Source organism: Bombus affinis, chromosome 3, assembly GCF_024516045.1.
Source record: "Bombus affinis isolate iyBomAffi1 chromosome 3, iyBomAffi1.2, whole genome shotgun sequence".
Lineage (NCBI taxonomy): Eukaryota > Metazoa > Arthropoda > Insecta > Hymenoptera > Apidae > Bombus > Bombus affinis.
The window spans coordinates 12,624,526-12,645,866 of NC_066346.1; the positions used below are offsets into that span (position 1 = coordinate 12,624,526).

At 34.1% G+C, this 21,341-nt stretch overlaps 7 protein-coding genes across 9 annotated transcripts in view; all 7 read left to right on the top strand.

Moving 5' to 3' along the window:
• LOC126914657 (zinc finger protein 239-like) overlaps window positions 1-4,137 on the top strand; it is a 32,515-nt gene extending 28,378 nt beyond the window's left edge. Inside the window, exon 5 of the mRNA XM_050718871.1 lies at window positions 2,131-4,137. Within this exon, the coding sequence (XP_050574828.1) occupies window positions 2,131-3,325 (1,195 nt within the window). The 3' untranslated portion in view covers window positions 3,326-4,137. The remainder of the gene's footprint in view (window positions 1-2,130) is intronic.
• On the top strand, window positions 214-7,366 carry LOC126914702 (zinc finger protein 557-like). 2 transcript variants are annotated; one of them, XM_050719032.1, is made up of 2 exons: window positions 214-442; window positions 4,824-7,366. In XM_050719032.1, exons 1-2 carry the CDS (start codon window positions 354-356, stop codon window positions 5,986-5,988), a joined length of 1,254 nt encoding a protein of 417 aa, XP_050574989.1. In that variant the 5' UTR covers window positions 214-353; the 3' UTR covers window positions 5,989-7,366. The 2 variants fall into 2 exon arrangements, with proteins under 2 accessions (XP_050574989.1, XP_050574990.1); XM_050719033.1 differs by lacking the exon at window positions 214-442 and adding an exon at window positions 541-659.
• On the top strand, window positions 6,121-9,542 carry LOC126914727 (zinc finger protein 17-like). Its single transcript, XM_050719098.1, has 2 exons — window positions 6,121-6,257; window positions 7,813-9,542. Exon 2 carries the CDS (start codon window positions 7,886-7,888, stop codon window positions 8,825-8,827), a length of 942 nt encoding a protein of 313 aa, XP_050575055.1. The 5' UTR covers window positions 6,121-6,257; window positions 7,813-7,885; the 3' UTR covers window positions 8,828-9,542.
• Window positions 8,726-16,293, top strand: LOC126914682 (zinc finger protein 567-like). 2 transcript variants are annotated; one of them, XM_050718964.1, is made up of 2 exons: window positions 8,726-8,874; window positions 13,444-16,293. In XM_050718964.1, the coding sequence occupies exon 2, from the start codon at window positions 13,517-13,519 to the stop codon at window positions 15,218-15,220; it is 1,704 nt and encodes a 567-aa protein (XP_050574921.1). In that variant the 5' UTR covers window positions 8,726-8,874; window positions 13,444-13,516; the 3' UTR covers window positions 15,221-16,293. The 2 variants fall into 2 exon arrangements, with proteins under 2 accessions (XP_050574921.1, XP_050574919.1); XM_050718962.1 differs by lacking the exon at window positions 8,726-8,874 and adding an exon at window positions 12,671-13,368.
• LOC126914753 (gastrula zinc finger protein XlCGF8.2DB-like) lies at window positions 9,895-12,880 on the top strand. The gene is made up of 2 exons (XM_050719155.1): window positions 9,895-9,913; window positions 11,199-12,880. Exon 2 carries the CDS (start codon window positions 11,461-11,463, stop codon window positions 12,418-12,420), a length of 960 nt encoding a protein of 319 aa, XP_050575112.1. The 5' UTR covers window positions 9,895-9,913; window positions 11,199-11,460; the 3' UTR covers window positions 12,421-12,880.
• A 568-nt stretch (window positions 16,294-16,861) lies between the features above and the next one.
• LOC126914249 (zinc finger protein 226-like) lies at window positions 16,862-18,109 on the top strand. The gene has a single exon (XM_050717895.1). It carries the CDS (start codon window positions 16,862-16,864, stop codon window positions 18,107-18,109), a length of 1,248 nt encoding a protein of 415 aa, XP_050573852.1.
• Window positions 18,110-20,625: 2,516 nt separating this feature from the next.
• Window positions 20,626-21,339, top strand: LOC126914250 (zinc finger protein OZF-like). Its single transcript, XM_050717896.1, has one exon. The coding sequence runs from the start codon at window positions 20,626-20,628 to the stop codon at window positions 21,337-21,339; it is 714 nt and encodes a 237-aa protein (XP_050573853.1).
• The last annotated feature ends 2 nt before the right edge of the window (window positions 21,340-21,341 follow it).

The following is a 21,341-nucleotide window of genomic DNA, read 5'->3' on the forward strand; positions in this document are numbered from 1 at the left end:
AAATGAATAAATTACGAACGTTGAAGAAAAGTGAAAGTAATGTAACTGATAGTACAACAATGGAACGAACGTGGATTTAATTTCGAACGAGAATATTATGAGTACTAGCGATTGTTCAAATTTAGTTAACAGTGATTCATCGTTGATAGAAACGAATAACAGTACGACTGGAAAAATTCCAGATGAATTAAACATGATTAAAAATATCTTGGTATCAGTCTATGATAAAAGTGGTGTTATATCCAACATGAAAAAGGTCGTGCTGCCCTTCAAGCAAAAATCCAATTTATATGAAACGTCAAAGGAAGACAGTAAAATGTTAATAATTGATAATATAATGCAACAGATGGGAAATGTGCAAAAAGAGGACACTTCAACGATATCGATCGAAAACAAATGTAAAAAATGGTATCCATCGAAATTGCTCCTGGAAAAGTACAAGGTAACTCACGAAGACTATCCATATTTACAATGTCCTATGTGCCATTTAAAATACAAGCGTAAAACGGGACTAAAGTATCATCATATTCGTGTGCACAGCAACGTGGAGCCAAAGTTCACGTACGATCACTGCAGGAAACGTTTTAAATTGAAGATCGATTTGGTCGGTCACATTGAAAAAACTCATCTAAACGCTCGTCACGTCTGTAAAATTTATGGTAAGATTGTCAAGAACATTACGCACCATGAATGGCAGTACGACAAGGCTGCGAAAAGAAACGCTTTCAAGTATAGTTGCGATGTTTACCGTAAAAAATTCTCGACTCGTAACCACTTGGACAATCATCCGCTTATGCATAAGGATGGTTTCAAATGCACTTTATGTGACGAAGCTTTCTCTTCGCCGTATTCTCTTTCTAGTCACAAGATCACGAAACATAAACGTAACTCGATGTGCACCATTTGCGAGAGATCATTCCCTAGTACGACCAATTTTTATCAACACGTGATCACTCACGAAGGTGACCTTATAAATGCGATATTTGTGGGGAAGATTTCACGCAGAGATCTAGTGTTTTGAGACATCGAAAGACTCATCCTAGGCCCCTTCCTCCGTTTAGAGAAACAACGTCCATAGCAGATATTGCGAAGAATATATTGATGAGACTTTCTAACGCTTGAAATGTGAAATATCGTAATGTGACTACATTGTGGATTTTATCGTAGAGAAATAACTTAAGAAAAGAAAAAGACATCTGAGAGTATAGAAATGCTTGTGAAGAAATATACCCGAGAGACACTGTATAGAATCTTCTTCTATATGGTAATTAATTGATAAATACAAACCACAAAAATTATCACATTTACGAGTTGATTTTATCGCTTCATTCTAACGATGTTTATAGTAAGTCTATAATAAGTGTTATTGAGACTGATTGCAATCGAAACGAATATTTTAACGTTGTATAGAGAACACGACAGAAAGATTTGTTGACAAGCATAAATTTTAGAAGAAATTATGATAGATGCGTGTATTTAAAGCATGCTATGTTTTAATGCCCTTTATTGTTAATTGCTGTGAGATATCACTTTACCTAAATAAAGTTAACCTAAAGCTACCTAAAGTATTCATAGAAAACTTATTATTTTTATAATAAAATCTACAGAAAATAATCTGTTCTAAATGATTGAAACACATTTATAAAAAAATATCATTTATAATTAATATTTTTAATTACAAACAATCAGTATATAAACACGATTTGTTGAACTTAATAAATAACAAAATTTATTTATTATGTGTAGAAATTTAAGTGTTTCGAAAACTGATGGTTTCATGTATTTTATGTGAAATGACTGACATTTAAATATCACAGTTTATACAATAAAGTGTATATTAAACGACGCAAAAGTAAGTTACATTTTAATATATTTCAGATGTTAATCATGAATATATATTATACTCTATATTATATATTTATAAATATAAATCGTTCTTGTCGAAGAAAGCATCTCATCAAGTAGTATTCATGTATGAAATAATTGTTTTACGAATATTCAAAACTTTGCTTTGTAGATTGAAATATTTTCACTTATTACATATACATATATAATTATTTTAATATAAATTACTATAAGTAAACCACATATAATTCTCATGCACTGACACACAGACTATCCTTGTTTCAGAGAAGAACCTGTCCCACGACAGCAAAGAAACCCAGAAAGAAATTCGTCTTACTGTTTAATAGCGGCCGATAAGCCGTCAGAAAACGGATCGACACAAAGCACAACATCAAATCTCAAGCACACGGAATCGGAAAATCCAAAAGAATCACAGCAACGCAATTTATCTACCGACTCGGAATATGATTCTGAAAATTCACGAAATGTCAGAAGAAATTCAAGAAAATCAAAAATAGATGTGCAAACATCCTGGCGGAAGAGAGAAACCGAATCCATCGCTTCAAAGAAAGACGAAGTCGAAGTGGATCAAGTTTTGGATAAAATCAAAAACACGTGTCCCTTCTGTGAGAAGCATTTCGATAACGCAAAGAAAGTGGAGAACCACGTAACGTATGTACACAGGAAACCATATAAATGCGATATGTGCAAAAGGGCGTGTCACACAGCTCGAGCCTTAGAAGAACACAAGATGATCCATCGACCGGATTACTTCTTCGAATGCAAGATTTGCCACGTGAAATATAAAAGCGAAGACAGCTTAAAGAGGCATAATATGCGTACTCACAGCGATTACGAGTCGAAATACGTGTGTGAACACTGCGGTCGCAGTTACAAGCTGAAGATTGATCTGACGCATCACATGAAGAGATCACACGCTTCAGAATTGCAGATTTGTCGATTCTGCGGCAAGGAAGTGAAAAACGTGAAAGGCCACGAATGGAGGCACCAGAAACGTACGAAGGAAGTGAAATACGAGCATACTTGCCACTTGTGTCGCAAAAAGTTTCTTCACAGGAGTAGATTGGATAATCATTTGAGGCTCCACGAGAAAGGCTTCAAATGCGAAGAGTGTGGGAAAGAGTATCGTGGAACTCGTGAATTAATGAGTCACAGAAGATTCAAACATGGCCAGGCGAAGATTTTGACCTGTATCCTGTGTCAGAAAGCGTTTCCTTCGAGCAGTAATTTTTATCAACACGTTTTGACGCATGCTGGAATTAGGCCTTATAAATGTGACGTTTGTGAAGAGGATTTCACGCAACGTTCTAGCCTATTGAGACACAGAAGACATCATCCTGGACCGCTTCCGCCATTACACTCGACTCATCCGCAAATTGCTGAATTAGCAAGGAGTTATCTGCAGAAACTGCAAAATAACCAGATCGATAAAAGTTGCGTTTTGGACGCGAGATTATGATCGATTTGAAATCACGTTCTTCGTGAGAGGAGAATTGTGATTTTGTATGTTTGATGTACTACAGGGAGGAACGGTTTCTATATTTTTGGCAGTAATTAAAATTTTTAATGTTGATGATAGAGTTTATGCCAAGTGGTTGAGATGGTTGACCATTTGAGATTTTTTATTAAAATACTAAGTGGCAACTGTGAGAATGAAAATTCTGATTTTTTGTAATTTTATGGAGATCCTATGGCGTCTAGTAGGTAATTTTTAAAGAGGAAAATTGTTCAGTTATCTGATACCATGATATATTAGGTATCTTAATCTATATGTGATATTCTATAGACTAATATATATGATGATACTCTCTTTTGTAAAAATATTACAAATCAATTTTATTAGACGTATCTTTTCTTTAAAGAAAAGCTGCAAATTACAAGCTATACTGTCTTTTTACAACAGGTTTTTACAACAAGCTACAACCGTCATATATATAAAGCAAATAATATTTTTTGAAACGACAGTTTATCTTAAGATGTTATTTTTATAAAAATGCTGAATTCCATTGTCAATAGCAATATATGTACATATGCATAACTGTAATAAGTAGTCGCATTTGCCATTTCTACTGATTACTAAGATCTGAAGATAGATAAATCATTTTTGTATATTTGTATATATTTAGATTACTATCTTTAAAAACAAAATCGTAACTATTGTAAATTTTATAATGTCTGAAATATAACAGTAACCTATCCTACATAAGCTCCAATTTTTTTATATTTTTGTATTATTGAATAGGAAATAAAAAATTATTCATAGCACCAGACATTAAATGAGGTAGCAAAATTAAAATTGTTTGTGACTTGACGCATTAAACAATTTTTATACTTACGTTTGACATTTTATCTTATTTTTAATATTTTACATTTGTAATAAAAAAATTTTAATCGTTTTCTACATAGTATCGTTGGAAGAGAAAGATCTGTTAAATTTGTCAAGATCAAGTTATATTGTCGTACTTATAAAATTATATTAAACTAATATATATATATAGAAAACAACTGTTGCATATTTCCTAAAAATACCCCAATTTTATAATACAATTGTACCATATGTATGTATGTTGTACATGATTATTGTTATCTCGTTCTTCCGTTATTTTCTACCGATTATTATATTAAAATAACTTAATACTCTTTCTTCTACAGAATAACTATACGTAAGTTGCGTAAAACACACAGTGACTATAATCGAAACACATACCAAAAAATCTTATACGCATTCGAGGCTTCTAGAGGAAGAGCATAACAAATTTTACTGAAATCACTGAAGTGACAAGTTTCTTAAAATGGCTACTGATCTTATATACATACCAGGTGCATGCTCTCGTGCGCGGTTTAGCAAAACTGAAAGATACAGAACAAAACAAAAAATTATACGATCCTCTCACTCATCCAATCACAAGAGTGACTATCTTTATCGCAATCGACTGACTAGCTTTATGGTTTTTTAGGTACAATGCGCTAGATCCACTCGCCCCAACTTTTCTGATAGTAAAACTAGAAGATAATTACTTTCGGATACCGACGTCGCTGAGTGTGTTCATGATGAAGGAACCGCCACCGGGTTCCACCGAAGAAAAGAAGGCTCAACCAGCAAAAGAAGATGGCATTCATTCAACAAAGACAAATCAGACAGAAGAAAAAATAAAGGACGATTCAAGTAGCAACGATTCCTTCGAAGATCTCGACGACGCCCCCTTGGACTTCCGAAAGAGAGAACAGGAGCAAGAACAGGAGAAAAATAAATCTGTGAAACCAATACTCCCTAAGAAGAAAGTACACACGTGCGAGATCTGTTACGCGACTTTCGATCGTAAAAGTAAACATACACGGCACATGTTCAAGCACAGTAACTCGAGACCTCATAAGTGTCCTATTTGCGCGAAAGGATTCAAAACCACAGCTCATCTAAGCAGGCACATGGAGGTTCACGATGAACCGGTAAACCTACATGCATGTAGTCTGTGTGACTTCAAAGCACGCACCAAGCCTTATCTGAAAATTCATTATATTAGAAAGCACACAGAAGACTACAACTATAAATGTGAACAATGTGGAAAGATGTTTAAAGTACAATCAGATTATACTACACATGTGAAAGATCATGATACAGAGTCTTGCGTATGTGATATCTGTGGCTCGTCTTATCCCAGCAAAAGCTCGCTGTACTTCCATAAACATTACAAACACAAGACGAAGGTGAAGAAGTTCCCCTGTCAGACATGTAAGAAGAAGTTCAAGACGCAGAAAAATTTAGATAACCATATGGAGCTGCACAAGATTAAATACGTTTGTGAACAATGCGGGATGGAATTTAAGACAAAATATGGCCTCACCAAGCATCTGAGGACTCATTCCGGGGAGAAGTCTTATTTGTGCGCGATTTGTGGGAAAACTTTTGGATGTCTTAGCTCACAGAAGATTCATCTGTTGACGCACGTTGGCGAAAGGCCTTACGTATGCGACATTTGCGGTCAGAGTTTCACCCAGAGGTCACCCATGATGTTGCATCGCAGAAAGCACCCTGGGGTCCACCCACCACCTCCTCCAATTAAAATAACAAACCTGCTACATGGTGTACAAGACAAAATAATCGTGAACAAGAGTAGCAAGTAATTGCAAGACGAACGGACAACGTGTGACGAGACACTTTTGTATATTTCCATTTTACATGTAACGTCAGTACGTGAAAAGCATGTGATCGAGGGCATCGATTTCTCGAATATTTATTGATTAATTGATTTGGAGACTGTTACGGTGAAGCTTCCTTTGACCCATTCTGTGAAGTAATTAAGTGTTCCATTGAGTCACTGAATTTCTGTGAGATTCGAATTAGAAGTACGCGACCGATGTGGCTGCATTATACTCACCAGGCTACGTAATACGTAAGTCTTTTACTTGTTTTGAAAAAATGAGTTTTGGTTGAATGTGATAGATACTTGCAGTTATTACATGAGGTAGTTAAGTTTAAATTATTCTTTTAATACTAATGTTTTATTTAAAATACCATTTCTGTGTCCTATAGTCAGTTTCTTCCCTGTTCTTTTTTTAATCTTTCGTAATACGACCATTGTATTACCGTAATTTGTAATACTAATATTAAATTGTTCCTATCGATACATTTTCATTGAATAATAAAAAACTGCAGGCGAATTGTTAATTATTAATTTTAAAGATCTTGAATGTTAATTCAAGCGAAGTGAAACTTTATGAAATCTTTTATATTTATAAAAGTTTGTTTAGTTGAAAAGATATTCATTTCGCTTGGAAGATACGTATTATATATTTGTGGAAATACACATTTGTGTTGATTAGTTAAAGAAGTTGGTTTTCATAAAAATTTCGATCGCGATGTTTAATGCTGGTTGTCTTCGATTCGTTCAACAGGCTAATGTAAGTACTCTGTACAGCGTAGATGTACATTTAATGTAATATAAGAAATGAAAATCATTCTCTGGCATAAAACCCTTTCTAGTTGGATATCGTATTAAGATTTAACAGAAATTCAGACTTTGTAAATCAACAAAATATTACACGAAAATGTCTTTTATATATATAAATGAATATGATAGTAATACAAGGAATGTAATATAGATACAGATATTCTTACGAGAGAAATTTATATCTCATGTAAATTTGAAAAAAAAGAGGCGAAAATATATAAGTATATAAGATCATGTAAAATACCTTAGTTCTCATGGACTGTATTACTGATATACTGTACAGAAGAATAATTTTTTCAATCAAAAATAATCCTTTTTGTTAGTGTTTAACATACTACTAATCTAGTGTACTTTTTTTAGCGGAGAAGAGACACCATATTCGTATACAACAATATGCGGTCTTCTTCATTCTTTTTTCCACATTTATAGATGATTATTTTTGATATTCAATACTCATGTATAAAATATTGAATTTAATATTATCGTATATGTGAAATAAAACTGAACCAACGTAATTAATTATAAGAAGAATCTTTTCATGTGTAAGGGGCTTGGTTTAATTTTTTATTTAGTTTCCTTTCAGTATCATACACGAATATAATGTACATACTTGAAACACTTTTCAGCAACTACATAAGGCGTCCCTCGGAAGAAGGAAACACGTGTTTATTTCTATCCTAACGAATCTGCTAGGATAATAAATACATTGTCGATCATAAGTATCAGAAATATGTACCGATATTTAATGCAAATTGAATATCTTTTATCTCTTTTATTTTCCATCTATTTCATTAATTCATTACTCATGTTACTTCATTCGTATCATATATATACATATGTCGTATAAAAAACAAAATTTGTTAGAGTCTTCCAGCGAATATAACGAATAGTCCTCGTACACATGGTCGGCAACGTAAAAACTTTATACGTCCTCCACGAAATAAATATATAGCAAAATCAAGCCTCCAATTAATGCAACTATGTTTTTCGCTTTTAGGTCGACACAGCGTGATCCGCTTGAGCAAACGTATCTTGTAGTGCAAAACGTCGACAAATACTTCCTCCTTCCCATGGAGCACAAAAACACATCGGCACAGAAACACGAAGAAGAGTGCATTACAGGAGATATCACTATCAAGTTTGAGGAACAAGACATACCCGAAGATACGACTGAACAACAGGTAATTGAATCGCCTGAACGAAAAAATCCTCAAATTGACGGAACTGCTCAGGTACATACGAATCTACCTGTTCAGACGCCTGTACAATTTTCTCAGTGGTTGAATCAATGTTCCAATGGTCCTGAAAGTATGGCGAGCAACGAGAAAACGTTTACTTGCGACTGCTGTTCGAAGATCTTCAGGAAGAAGTATGCATTGCAGAGGCATTTAGAGACTCATAGTAACGCACGAATGGAATGTTCGGTGTGCCATCGACTCCTAAAGACCAAGAAGACGCTGAAGCTTCATATGATGCTGCACGAAGATACCGGTAAAATATTCGAGTGCTCGGAATGCGGCTTTATGACAAAACAAAAGCAAAGTATGACTCGTCATCAGATCAGGATGCACTCGAAGATCGCCGATTACAAATGTCAACTTTGCCCAAAGACGTTTAAATTTAACGGTGATCTTAAAAGACATCATGAAGCGAAACACGTGGTCGACCCATGTTATTGCGAGATTTGTGGAAAAACGTATCGAAATAGTCATTTTCTTCGAAAGCACCGGCGTATATCCAAGACACATAGAAACGCTTACAGTCGTGTATGTTACGGGGCAATTAGGGGTAATCAGAACATAGAGTGTGCGACCTCGCAAAACAAGGGTAAAGTGAAGCGAGTATTCAATTGCTCCAAGTGCAAATGGCGATTCAGCAGCTGGAGGTTACTAAATAAACACATGCAACGACATCTCCTCATCTTTAACTGTGACATTTGTGGAGCCGTGTTTAAGTATAAGGCTTCGTTTTTGAAGCATCAAGAATCGCACAAACAATCTGAACAGTTTTAAATCGTGCAATGGAAAATAATTTGTTTCTTTTGTGTGTGATTACTGAGGTTTGTTATTTTATCTTTCATTCTTTGCTTTTCTTTTTTTGATACTATAGAATGATATTATTTTTCAAGTAATTAAATTTATGTATAAATAATATATCAATTAGAATATTATGTTTGATTGGGAGCGTGTAGGGGACCGATACGCTAAAGCGATACAAAAAGTCCTTTGGAGATTTGTTTGTTTCTACTACATTTTGAAGATCGCGAAGAAAGCCAAATGAAAAAGTTCGTTTTTTAAATTATTTATTCTGATAGCTGTAATTAGAGTGGCCAATGTTAGATGTAAAAAAATTCTTTAAACATTATTTTTATAAAATAGATAACGTAAATAAATAAGTGAAAAAACGAAAACTTTTCTGCTTCTTCCTTTTTCTTTCCGTTTTTCTTCAAAATGAAGCAAATCTCTAAAGGTCCTTTCTTCTTAACGTATTGGTCCCGAAATTTTGATATTTCAATTGGGTACACCCTGTATATCCACTTTCTTAGTACATAAATTTGCAATGTTGATATAATATTAAATTTAAATATTAATTTTTGTTACGCACAGATATGTAAGTATTGTTTATATTCTTTGGCTGTAAACGGAAGAGGATGTTCATATTAGTCTCAAATACATATGCGTTGATAGACTGTAAGTATAAAATAAACGAATATCGTTTCTCTTAAAACGCATATTGTTTTTATTTATTTTCTCGTGTCGTTAAAAAATTTAACAAAATAAAGGCAGATATTTTAATGTTGTGATAATTTGTGAAATTCGGGAATGTAAAAAGTAAGTATTATAATTTAAAGTAACTTTCTATATTGTAATTTCATACGTTGCATATTTTCTAGGTCAACGCGTTGATTAAAAAGTGCCAATAATGTTTCAAAAGTATCTAAAACCGAATAACGTGTTTCGTTGAAAACGAAAATACATGTAGGTATGACAGATATCAAAATTATATTGTACATTAACGAATAAGAGAAAAAAGATTAAACTCTCTAACAGCCTTTTTGCTTTTTAAGAATACAAGACGAAGACTATTCTTTCTTGTAGGTGAGTCTTTCATCAATCACTGTGACAATCTTCTTGTTAATGGTCTTTTCAGTCTGTAAATTTCACTTTCTGTAGTAGCAACAAATAGATCGAATATCTAATTAATAGAAGCTTTTCTGCAATTGATTAAGTTCCAGTCTCTTTCCTCAGAAAATCGAGCTGCAACAAATACCTGTGTTGGAATTTAATTAATCGCATGCCATCTTTAAATATTTACTATACTGTATACATATTTTGCTACATTACACGAGATGATTATAAACTATGTTTGATACAAGTGTTACTGCTTTTATGTTTATAAAATCTATGTTTCATCTGAATCATTATTCGTATAATTTAAATCATTGCGTTACGAAAACAATTTATTCCCTGTAATTATGTCCATTGGAATACATATACATATTGCGTTTCTAATGATATCTTTTCAGAGTTTTAATTTACAAATCTTTCAGCTAAAAATAATTTCTATTCTAGGTACACATTATGCATGAGCGATATCATCGAACAGACAAATGATAAAAATTCCGAAGAAAGACGAATTATTCCTTCTCTGTATAATTACAAAAATTACAATTATACGGTGAAGATCATTGGATTTCATTCTCCCATATACGTCGATATTTGCAGTAAAATTTTCGTCTGCACTGGTGGTAGAATTTATCTTTTACACACTTAAATGTTGGGCCACGTGTTTGCATACAAGAGAAGAAGACCTTCGGTCTATTTCATTACTAACGCCATTGCTAAGCAATAATCAAGAATAAATATGTAGAACATTGCATGATGAATGGAAAGTATATGCTGACATGGTTAAAAAAATATGATTGTTTTGTTTTTCTTTAGTAAAATATAGAGGATTTATGCATCTCACTAAATATTCATTAGATATTGGGTATAAGGTTTATTGGTTTACTAGTGTTATTAATATTTAAAGATTTTATTTAGAAGATTTAATAAAATTCAGATTCTCCGATCATGCTTTTGTAATTAATAAATATATCTGCGATTATACTTATTGCATACGATAACTTATACATACATAAGTATTTTGAAAAGCAAATACTGCAAGAATTCATTTCAACGCATTTGATAATATGTACAATTATTTTCAATATCTAATAGATGCAAAAAACAAATAATTTCATGTGAAAATATAAATGTGCATCAAAGAAATATCATCAACTTTCGCTAATACGGAGTACAAGAAGAAAAAATAAATGCTCCATAAATTTCTTCATCAAAGAGTAAGAATAATTTTTACTAACTCGTTTCATTCATGTTTTAGGAAATCAACGCAGCACTTAACCCCGAAGAACAAAGCCATCGCTCCTAAACAACCGACAGACCAATTAAGAGCTTCTCGCAAACCATCGAGCATTCTTCAAAGAAGAATTGCGTTTCGAGCTTCGAAGAACCGCAAACGCAGAAGCAACGGGCGTTTGAACAACTCTTCTAGTTGCGCAGAAACAAAGAGTATTTCAACCAATAACACAAACTCCAAACATAGGAAAATAAACGACGACGAAACGACTTCGTCGAAAAATCCTATGAAGAAAAAAAGGTTATCTCTAAATTTCAATAATTGTTCGAATCAGTTACAAAATAACGAGAAACAAAGTACGCAACAAGAAGATCTATATAAGAAACTCAACGACGGTACTTATACCTGTGATATCTGCCAAACGACTTTCGAACAGAAGAGCAAGATCCTCCGTCATATTACCAGCAAGCACAGCTTCCACCGACCCTTCAAATGTTCAACTTGCAACAAAACCTTCAAGTACAAATGTGACTTGAAAGCTCATCGTCTAATCCATCAAGACGTCGATTCCAGTTTATTACATTGCTGCGACAAATGTGATTATCGTACGAAGACGAAGAACAACCTCAAGTCCCATTACATTAGAAGGCACACGGACGATTATAAATTCGCGTGTGAACACTGTGGGAAGCGTTTCAAAATGGAATGGGACTTGAAATTCCACATTGGTACTCACAGCAATTCGCAGCACATGTGTGACATCTGTGGAAAATTTTACACGAGCAACTATTCTTTGTATAAGCATAGGAAAGTAGCTCATTTGAACGAATATAAGTTCCAATGTAACGTTTGTAATAAAAGGCTCTTGACACAGGAGAACTTAGACAATCATATGCAACAACACAGTAGAACGTACGAGTGTAAAGACTGTGGAAAAGTATTTGCATCAAAAAGGTATCTAGCGACTCATATGACTACACATACAGGCGTGAAACCGTATACTTGTCATATTTGCAAGAAAAACTTTAGAACATCGCATATGAGAAATACGCATCTTTTAACGCATTCCACGGAAAGGCCACATATCTGTGATCTTTGTGGACAGTCCTTTAAGAGGAGATATTATATGATAGAGCATAGAAGGAAACATCCTGATGCTCATTTGTCTTCGCCTCCTGTGCCTCTTGGGAAAAAGAAAAGCGTTACCGACACTGTGACTGCATGCCAAGCGGAGATTTCGCTGTAACATAATAATACATATAGTATTTTAAAAATCGTGATTAAACTGCGATTTTTTTAATTATTATGCATTTATGAGAAAAGACCATTCAGATTAGTTACATTATTTAAATTCAGGCAACTTGAGAGACATGAAAATCCAGAAATTACATATAATAAATAAAAATATATAAAACATTAAAAATATTAATTTTAATATTTAACAAAAATGAAACGAAACATATCTCTGCTTGGATCAAATTTTTTTCACTTGTATCTATAAAACTATGAATTTCTATAAATATCCATGGTCTACTGATAATACTTATTTACACTTTCGTACTTATCTGTGAATGCTTTGACAGCATTTCTTTTTCGAAAAATATTTTGTGCCATTTTAATTTATATTATGAAGCATCTGTGTGAATCGATCTGAGATCGAAGCGTAAAGCGCAATATGAATGAAGAGAGAGGGAGAGAGAGAGAGATTATGATGAAGTATAATAGTATATAACATCGTATTTTACGATATAAATAAAATAATTAGCATTAAGTACGTAAAACATTATAAAACAGCTTGTATATACAGGATGAAGTTCATAAAACGAGTGAGTATTTTCTTGGAAATACCAAAAGTTTGATAATATTTTTAATATTTTTGAAAACATACTCATCATGACTTGAACACTTTATCCTGTAAATATATGTCATTATTTTCATATTTATTTATCTCCGTGTGTTTGACACATTCTTCGCGTCTCTCCGCAATTTTTAAATTTTGTACGTTCGTCATACGCGAGTTCGTACGTTTTAGAATCGAATACGAAGATATCAATAAAATCAATGTAACCCCCCCCAAAAAACAGAATAGTGCGGAATAAAAAAAAATCACTCCCAATCTTGCAAACCTCATATACCATACATTTCTATTCAGACAAAATCACATAGAAATCTGTAAAGACGACTTAGATCAGCAGTAAGTAATGCCTATGTACCAAAATGGCAAATAAAATCTTTCGAAAGTAATCATTCCTTTTCAATTGTGTTTTAGGGACCGATCTTGTGGAAAGCTCCTCACCACGGATTCTTCCGGTCGATTCATCGTTGGGGAGGACTCTGTACCCATGCAATTATGGCAGCACGTCGATCCCGATGGTAAATTACACTACTCGTTGGTGCCTGTGTTGGACGACAAGAAAATGTTAGAACTTTCGAAAGAAATTACCGAAGAAAATCCCAACGTCTCCCTAACATGTGTAAAAATGGAGACCGATGAAGAAGAGAATAACGTGAAAACCTACGTCGGCAGTTTGGTGCACTTATACAACTTTTACACGTGTGACAAGTGCAATATGAACTTCCCTATGGAAAGTATGTTAAACAGGCACAAGATGTCCAACAAGCTGAACTCGTGGCTTCGTAGAAAACGACTGAACTCTAGACATCGATCGAAGATATCTTCGGGAAAACAGATTAAGCCAGTGCAATCGCAGAAACCAAGGAAGAAAAGAAGGTACGGTTGCACATCCTGTGAGTTTATCTGTAGCGAAAGGTCCATGTTAAACGTTCATATTAGAAAGAAACACAAGTCTATAGTCAAAAAAGATTTTAAAATCTTGTGCATCATTTGTAACAGAAAATGTGGTACTCGGTCTAATTTGAAGAAACACATGGAGGAACACAGAGACCGGAAGACGACTTACTTCACGTGCAATAGTTGCAACTTCTTGTGTAAAAGAAGCAGCACTCTGATTTCTCATATAACGCTGAATCATCAGCCGCTTAATAGCGAGGAAATCCCAAAGAAGAGATGCAACGATAAACCTTCAGAAAAGGAAGAATCTAGAGGAACCTGTTTAAAGGAGCAAGATAAAGACAATTCGACCGTCTCAAGCACTGCGTTCGAGTTCGAATGCAAGAATGAACCTTCAGTGGCCACTCGCGCGAGCAAGAAACAAAGTAAAAAGTCTGTCGAGGAACAATGCAATCTGTGTGATTTTAAATGTGCAAAGAAAAGTACGCTATACTCGCATAAGCGGCAGCATAAGATGGACATCAGCGAAGAGTACTCGTGTAACGAATGTTCATTTAAGACTTATAAAAAGTCATCTTTATATTCACATATAAAAAGGAAGCATAAGGTACCAAAATCGTGCACGTCCGATGGTCAACCGCAATTATTTTATTGCACTCAATGTGACTATAAGAATAAGAATAAATATGAACTAAAAGTACACGTGGCCAGGAAGCATACGGATGATTTTAAATTTTCTTGCGAGACTTGTGGAAAGAAATTCAAAGTAAAAGGCGATTTAACGAATCACATACGTTTCAGTCATAAAGAACAACCGGTTATCTGTGATGTTTGCGGGAAAACGTGCCTGAACAGCAACTCGTTGTACGTACACCAAAAATTTGCTCATTATAAAGCAAAATACGAGTGTCAAGTATGTAAAAGGAGAATGGTCACTCAGGAAAATTTGAACGAGCATATGATCCGACAGCACGAGAAGAGGGAGAACGTGGTTTGCGAAGAATGTGGCAAGACGTTCTCCAGAAACAGTAGGCTAAAGGTACACATGAGGATCCACACAGGCGACAAACCGTACACTTGTACCATATGCAATAAATCGTTTGCACGTAGAACAGCGTTGAAGCAACATTTGTTAATTCACACCGGCATCAGGCCATACGTTTGCGATATTTGCGGCAAAGCATTCACGCAGAAGCCTGGATTGATCAGTCATAGAAAATCTCATCCTGGATCGCATCCTCCGCTTCCAAGAGTGTTGATCGACCATATATTAAACGATGTGATGAATAATTGAGACTGTTAATTGTATAAACAATTGAAGTGGGTCGTTTAAGGGCGAAGTCTGGATTGAGAACTGTTTTACAGCGAACAGTCTCGTGCAATTAACGCTTTATGGTTTATGTTATTATTAGAGATTATACCTTTGCGATCTTTCACGTTGAATTGGATTTGACATTTTATTTTATTGGATATTTTTCATTTCTAAGAGAGAAGTAGCAGAAAGTGTGTTTTTCGCTTCTTTTCGATCATAGAGTTAATATTTATCTAAAGAGAAAATGGTACAGGTATTTATATAATGGCGTAAAATATATAAAGATTTTTCTATTAAAGTTTAAAGTAAAATTTTTCTATTAAAAAAATAAAAATTAACATTGCCAAAAAATTTTCTCAAACTAAAGATTTCATCTCTTGTACCATTTTATCCTCGTGTAAAACATTCTGTTTTGTTACAATTCAATCTAATAGAAGCACAGTAGAACATTCCTTATGGAAACACCCGTTATCCTCCACGTTATCTCTCAACTGTATTATTCAAAAATTGATCGGTTTGATCGAACACTTTTGTCCCCCAATTAGTTCGTACAGCGCAAATTCTACTGTATTTTAACAACAGTACATGTTACTTTTTATAAAAGCATAAAATAAATTAAATTTATTTTAAATGCGAGGCAAACCAGTGGACCGCAAAGAGTCGAAGAACAATGTCAAAAGTTAAGTTACTCGTAAGATATAACGCGTATACGATAGCCTATTGCCTATGTCATTTTTATAATTTGCTAGCGTTATTATGACACGCTATGGAGATTTAAAATTTCCAGAAAGAGAATCTCTATGAAATCAACTGTTTTTGTATGCAGAGCATACAATTCACCTTCTCTTGCGTTTGTAGTACGTACTGCGTTGCATCCTCATTTTTGAAAGCTCTATGTTTGGAATATTGGAATTATCTCCACTCCTATTTAAAATATCGAAACATTTAAAAACGGATTTCCAAACGATTGTTTAAATTTTTGTTTAAATTCTAATCATACGCATTAAATTATTTGTAAAAAAATACTATTTTATATTAAAATTGTTATTGGGCAATTTCGTTCATTTGTAACACTCCGAATATATATATATATATATATATACACCTTGCATATCTATAAAATACATCATACTGCAAGATCTTTTTTATATATATATAATATATCCGACATTGAATTGAGTCTCTCATAGTGTTATATTCAACAATGATATTCATTAATCTTCATTACAGTTCCGTTACAGCGAAATGTTTATTATCCGACCAATGAAGTTCTTCTATTTTCGCATGACTAATTTCCTGTAATTTAACGATAATTACACAGCAATTGAACAATTTGTCTGCAATTGTAAGTCTGGCACGTTTCTTCTTCCTTCGTTCGTGAGAACTTTATCTTAGATTCATGTATGTGGACAAGTATAATTTCCAGTTATTTAACCGCAATGACAAAAATCCCCACATGTTCTTGCGTGTTGAAGTTTCACTTGTAATAATGTAAAAAGCAGGCGAATATTTCCGAGTTGTCGACAAAATAATTCGTTTGTCAAGTACCTAACTGACTGTTCTGTAATTTTCAGGATTCTGAATGGGGATGGACGTTTTATATACGGCAAGGAATCGATTCCGATGCAAGCGTGGCAAGTAGTCGACGTTGAAGGTTGCCTGTACTATGCCTTCCTTCCAGCAAATCCATCAAAACTCTCAGAATGTGAAAAAACAGTCGCAAAACCGACAGACGATATCCTAAAGAACAATGATGACGCGGAAGAAATTTATATGATTCCAGCTGATGACGAGGCAAGCGACAATCTATCCCCTATTAAAATAAAAAAGGAAGATATGGACGATATTTCATCGATGAACGAAGATCACTATGACGACACCAATGTCTATGCTTGCGAAGAGTGTAACATTTGTTTTCCCGTCATGCAGATGCTAAAACGACACAGAAACGCTGTTCACGAGCAAGCCCAGCGCTACAAGTGCAAAGTCTGTTTCAAAATATGTCGCAGTCTGGTCGCCTTCAAGATGCATATCGCTTTAGAGCACAAAACTGAGGAGGAAGAAGCGAAGGATGTCGAAAATCTGACGTATGCCTGCAACTTCTGCAACTACGAAAGCACAAACAAATCTACGCTTCATTCTCACATTAGTAGAAAACACTCGGCTAAACGTATAGGTAGAAGGCGAAATAGCTATAGGTACTCCGCAGAACCTGAAGAGTACTCTTGCGACGTATGCGAATTTAAATGCCAGAATAGACGTAGATTAAAGGAACATTTAGAACGTAAGCACGCGTCAGAATATAAATACGATTGCGAATATTGTGGCAAAAAGTTCAAGGTCAAAGGTGACATGAGGTTACACGTGCGTTTTAAACACAAAGAAGGACCCATAGTTTGCGATGTGTGTGGAAAAACGTGCTCGAATAGTAACTCTCTATATGTGCACCAGAAGTGGGCACATTTCAAACCAAAGTACGAGTGTGAAATTTGCAAAAGACGTATGGTCACTCAGGAGAATCTCGATCAACACATTTTGTTGCAACACGAGAGACGAGAGAGTTTCGTGTGTGAAGAATGTGGAAAATCATTCACAGAGAATCATCGATTAAAACAACACATGATGACGCATACCGGGGACAGACCTTACGATTGCCACATATGTGGTAAAGCTTTTGCGCGTCGCACAGCTTACAGGCAACACTTGCTTATTCATACGGGCAAACGACCATATATCTGTGATATTTGCGGTAAAACGTTCACGCAGAAGCCTGGCCTGATTTGTCACCGAAAATCACATCCTGGAGTTCATCCTCCATTGCCAGTAGTACATATAGAGCACATTCTTAGCGACTTTATGAAGAAAGAATGATTTTATCGTGGGAATAGACGCGTGTGTCATACACATTTAATAATGAACGTTATAACGTTATAAAACATGGAAGTTGATCTTCTTAATCCAGCTATTTTTAAACTTACTACATACTTGATATTCCTTTGGAATAATCCAATTCGTTCCTCGTTCAAAGTTTAGCATTACTTTCAGTGATTGATTAATTTCTAAAGCTGCAATTTGCATTTCCATGAATTGCAGATATCAAGCTCCCTTACTTAGTGGTTTACCAATTAATAATATTAGCGAGTGATTTATGATTTCTAATTTCAACTTCGTGTTAGAGTTTTTCCCATTTTCCTAATATTCCTAACATTCAAACCCGATTGAAATGGAAACTCTGAATTCAATTGAAATGGAGACCAGATTGAGGCATTAAAAATTCGATGATCGTGGCAGAATCAAATGGATTGAAAAAATGACTTTCTCGCAGAAGGATGTGAAGCAGTATGAATAGATGAACTGGAAGAATGATATACATATCTGGATTAAGAAAAAGATTCTCGTATTCATCATACCAGAAGATTTTATATTAGTTAATTTAATTTACTTCAATTTGTTGAATCAATTCTAAGATTAGTATAAAGTGAAAATCGATCTTCCTCGATTAGTTATTAACACGCTGTGTCATTAATTGTATTACATTCTTATTAATCGAAATGAAAAATTACAAAGGGGAAAACTTAAATTCTTAATTCCCGGTTAATTTTTCACTTAATTTCACGTAACCTCAATTATATAATTTTTATAATTATGATTTTATTATAATCCGAACGTGAACGTCGATGTTTGTATTTTAATATTTTCAAACATTTATTTTCCCATGCTTTCATTCATTTTCGTGTACATACTCCATCCATGAAAAAAAAATGTATAATTTTATACGATTCGTTTCTATCAGATTATATGATTATCGTAGAAACGAATCATTTGGGGGAATGAATAGCAAGATCCATTGTGAAATATATTGTATACAAGATGAGATTATAAAAATTTATTTTGAACTCAATCTCGTGAAAAATATATATTTTTCTTGACTATCGTCCGAAGTTCTCCATAATTGTCTATCATTACCTAAAATAAAATGACATAATTTGCAATGCGATCGAATAATTATTTTTGTAATATAATTATTACGATATATATCGATAACTAATTTTTATTTTATTTGATTTACTTAAATAGGAAATAGATTCTATTTTCTTTCTTTAAATGAAATTATCTTTTACACAGTGAACAGTGCGTGATTTCTATTGTATGCAAATGTAAATGAACGTTGATTTACGTTGTTGGAGTTTTGGAAAATGTGAAACGATTGGCATGCCATTTTATCTCAGGTGAAATGAATTAAATTGCAGATAAGTATTGTATAAAATTTATTACAAATATTAAACAATTTAACGTTGATTTAATTAAAGTTCATAAAATAGTTATAGGTAACTATATAAATAAGTTTCAAGGTACATGATGCTTTGACCAATGAGCTAATTTTAAATTTAATCGTACTTACGATTTTATGTTTCAGGAAATTCAGTACAACTATTTCGGGAAGCGGCAAGTTCATCTCTAACAATTAATCAATAATTGTGCATCCTTGAAGTGCCATAAAGAGAAACGATTGCCTCTATTATGGATTTTTGCCACTTGATTACACCATTAATAATATAGTTAAAAATACATTGCATAATATCTTTGAAACATCTTCAACATGCGTTCAAACTATAATTTTCTTGAAATTTTCCTAACATCCTTCATTCTATTGATACAAAAATTGAATATCTCACAATGAATACAACGTTCAATAATGAATTCAATTTCTTTATATCAATGAAAATTTATTAGACATTTTTCCATTTGTTGGTTGAATTGCAATTTATATTCTTCGTGTTTACTATTTTATAAATCCTAAATGACGTTTCAAGAATTACAATGAAATTGAAAAGTGTAATTATATCTCACAAATTATTGTCAGCCATTTATAATCAACTATTTGTACCATTTTCCTGCTACATCGAATAAAAACATGAATCATCGTTATCGTTATCCCCAAACAATAGAATAAATACCTACCACTGCTAATTTTACTATTTTCACATCAAACTCGTCGTGACTATTAACTTCGACTGTAAGTAATCATCGTCAGTAAGTACCATCCTTGTAGAACTCTAATAAACTTTAGCCATTTTTCCTGTTTTAGGGACGGACTATCCCAATCAAATTCCATCTGCGTTTCAAAATTATCTACACCCGCCAGAGGAACCAAACAAGAAAAAAACTCATCTCAAGAAGAGGACTCTAAGATCTTACCAGCCTGTGATATCTGTCAAAAACAATTCAAAAAGAAGTACTTATTAAAAAGGCACAAACTTACTCACGAAAATCGAAAGAAGAAGGACGTATCCTCAAAAGACGATTCTTTCATGGAACTAGTATCTCAAAAACAGGAAGCTTTATCATGCACAATCTGCGACTTCCGCTGCAACAAAAGATCCACAATGATTGCTCACTTAGTACAGAATCACGAAGATTCAGGCGATAATAGATCAACCAGTAATAGGAAATTCGCCTGCATTATTTGTGGTCTTATCTGTTCTCGAAAGGAAACTTTGAGATCTCACTTTGTACGAAAACACACACAGCTTTATGAGTTCTCCTGTGAGCAATGCGGCAAGGAATTCAAGATCAAAGGTGATTTAACAACACACATGAGACTGAATCACAAAGAACCTCCTGTGATATGCGACGTTTGTGGCAAAACTTGTAAAAACAGTCACAGTTTGTATACTCATCAGAAACACGCTCACTATAAAGCGAAATACGAGTGCCCGGTGTGTCACAAGAGATTGGTGACCAAAGAGAACTTAGATCAGCACGTGTTGACTCAGCACGAAAAGAAAGAGAAGTCCGTCTGCGAAGAATGTGGGAAAACATTCTTTGAAAATCACGATTTCAGGAAACACATGAGGATACACACTGGGGATAAACCGTATAGCTGTTCTGTTTGTGCCAGAGCGTTTACTACTCATAGCAGTTTGAGTCAGCATTTACTGTTGCACACAGGAGAAAGGATTTATGTCTGCGACGTATGTGGAAAATCGTTTGCTCAGAAGGCTGGTCTTATATGTCATAGGAAGATCCATTCTGGATCATTGCCTCCTCTTCCTGTCATGCATATCGATCACATCCTAAAAGACTTCATGAAGAAATGAAG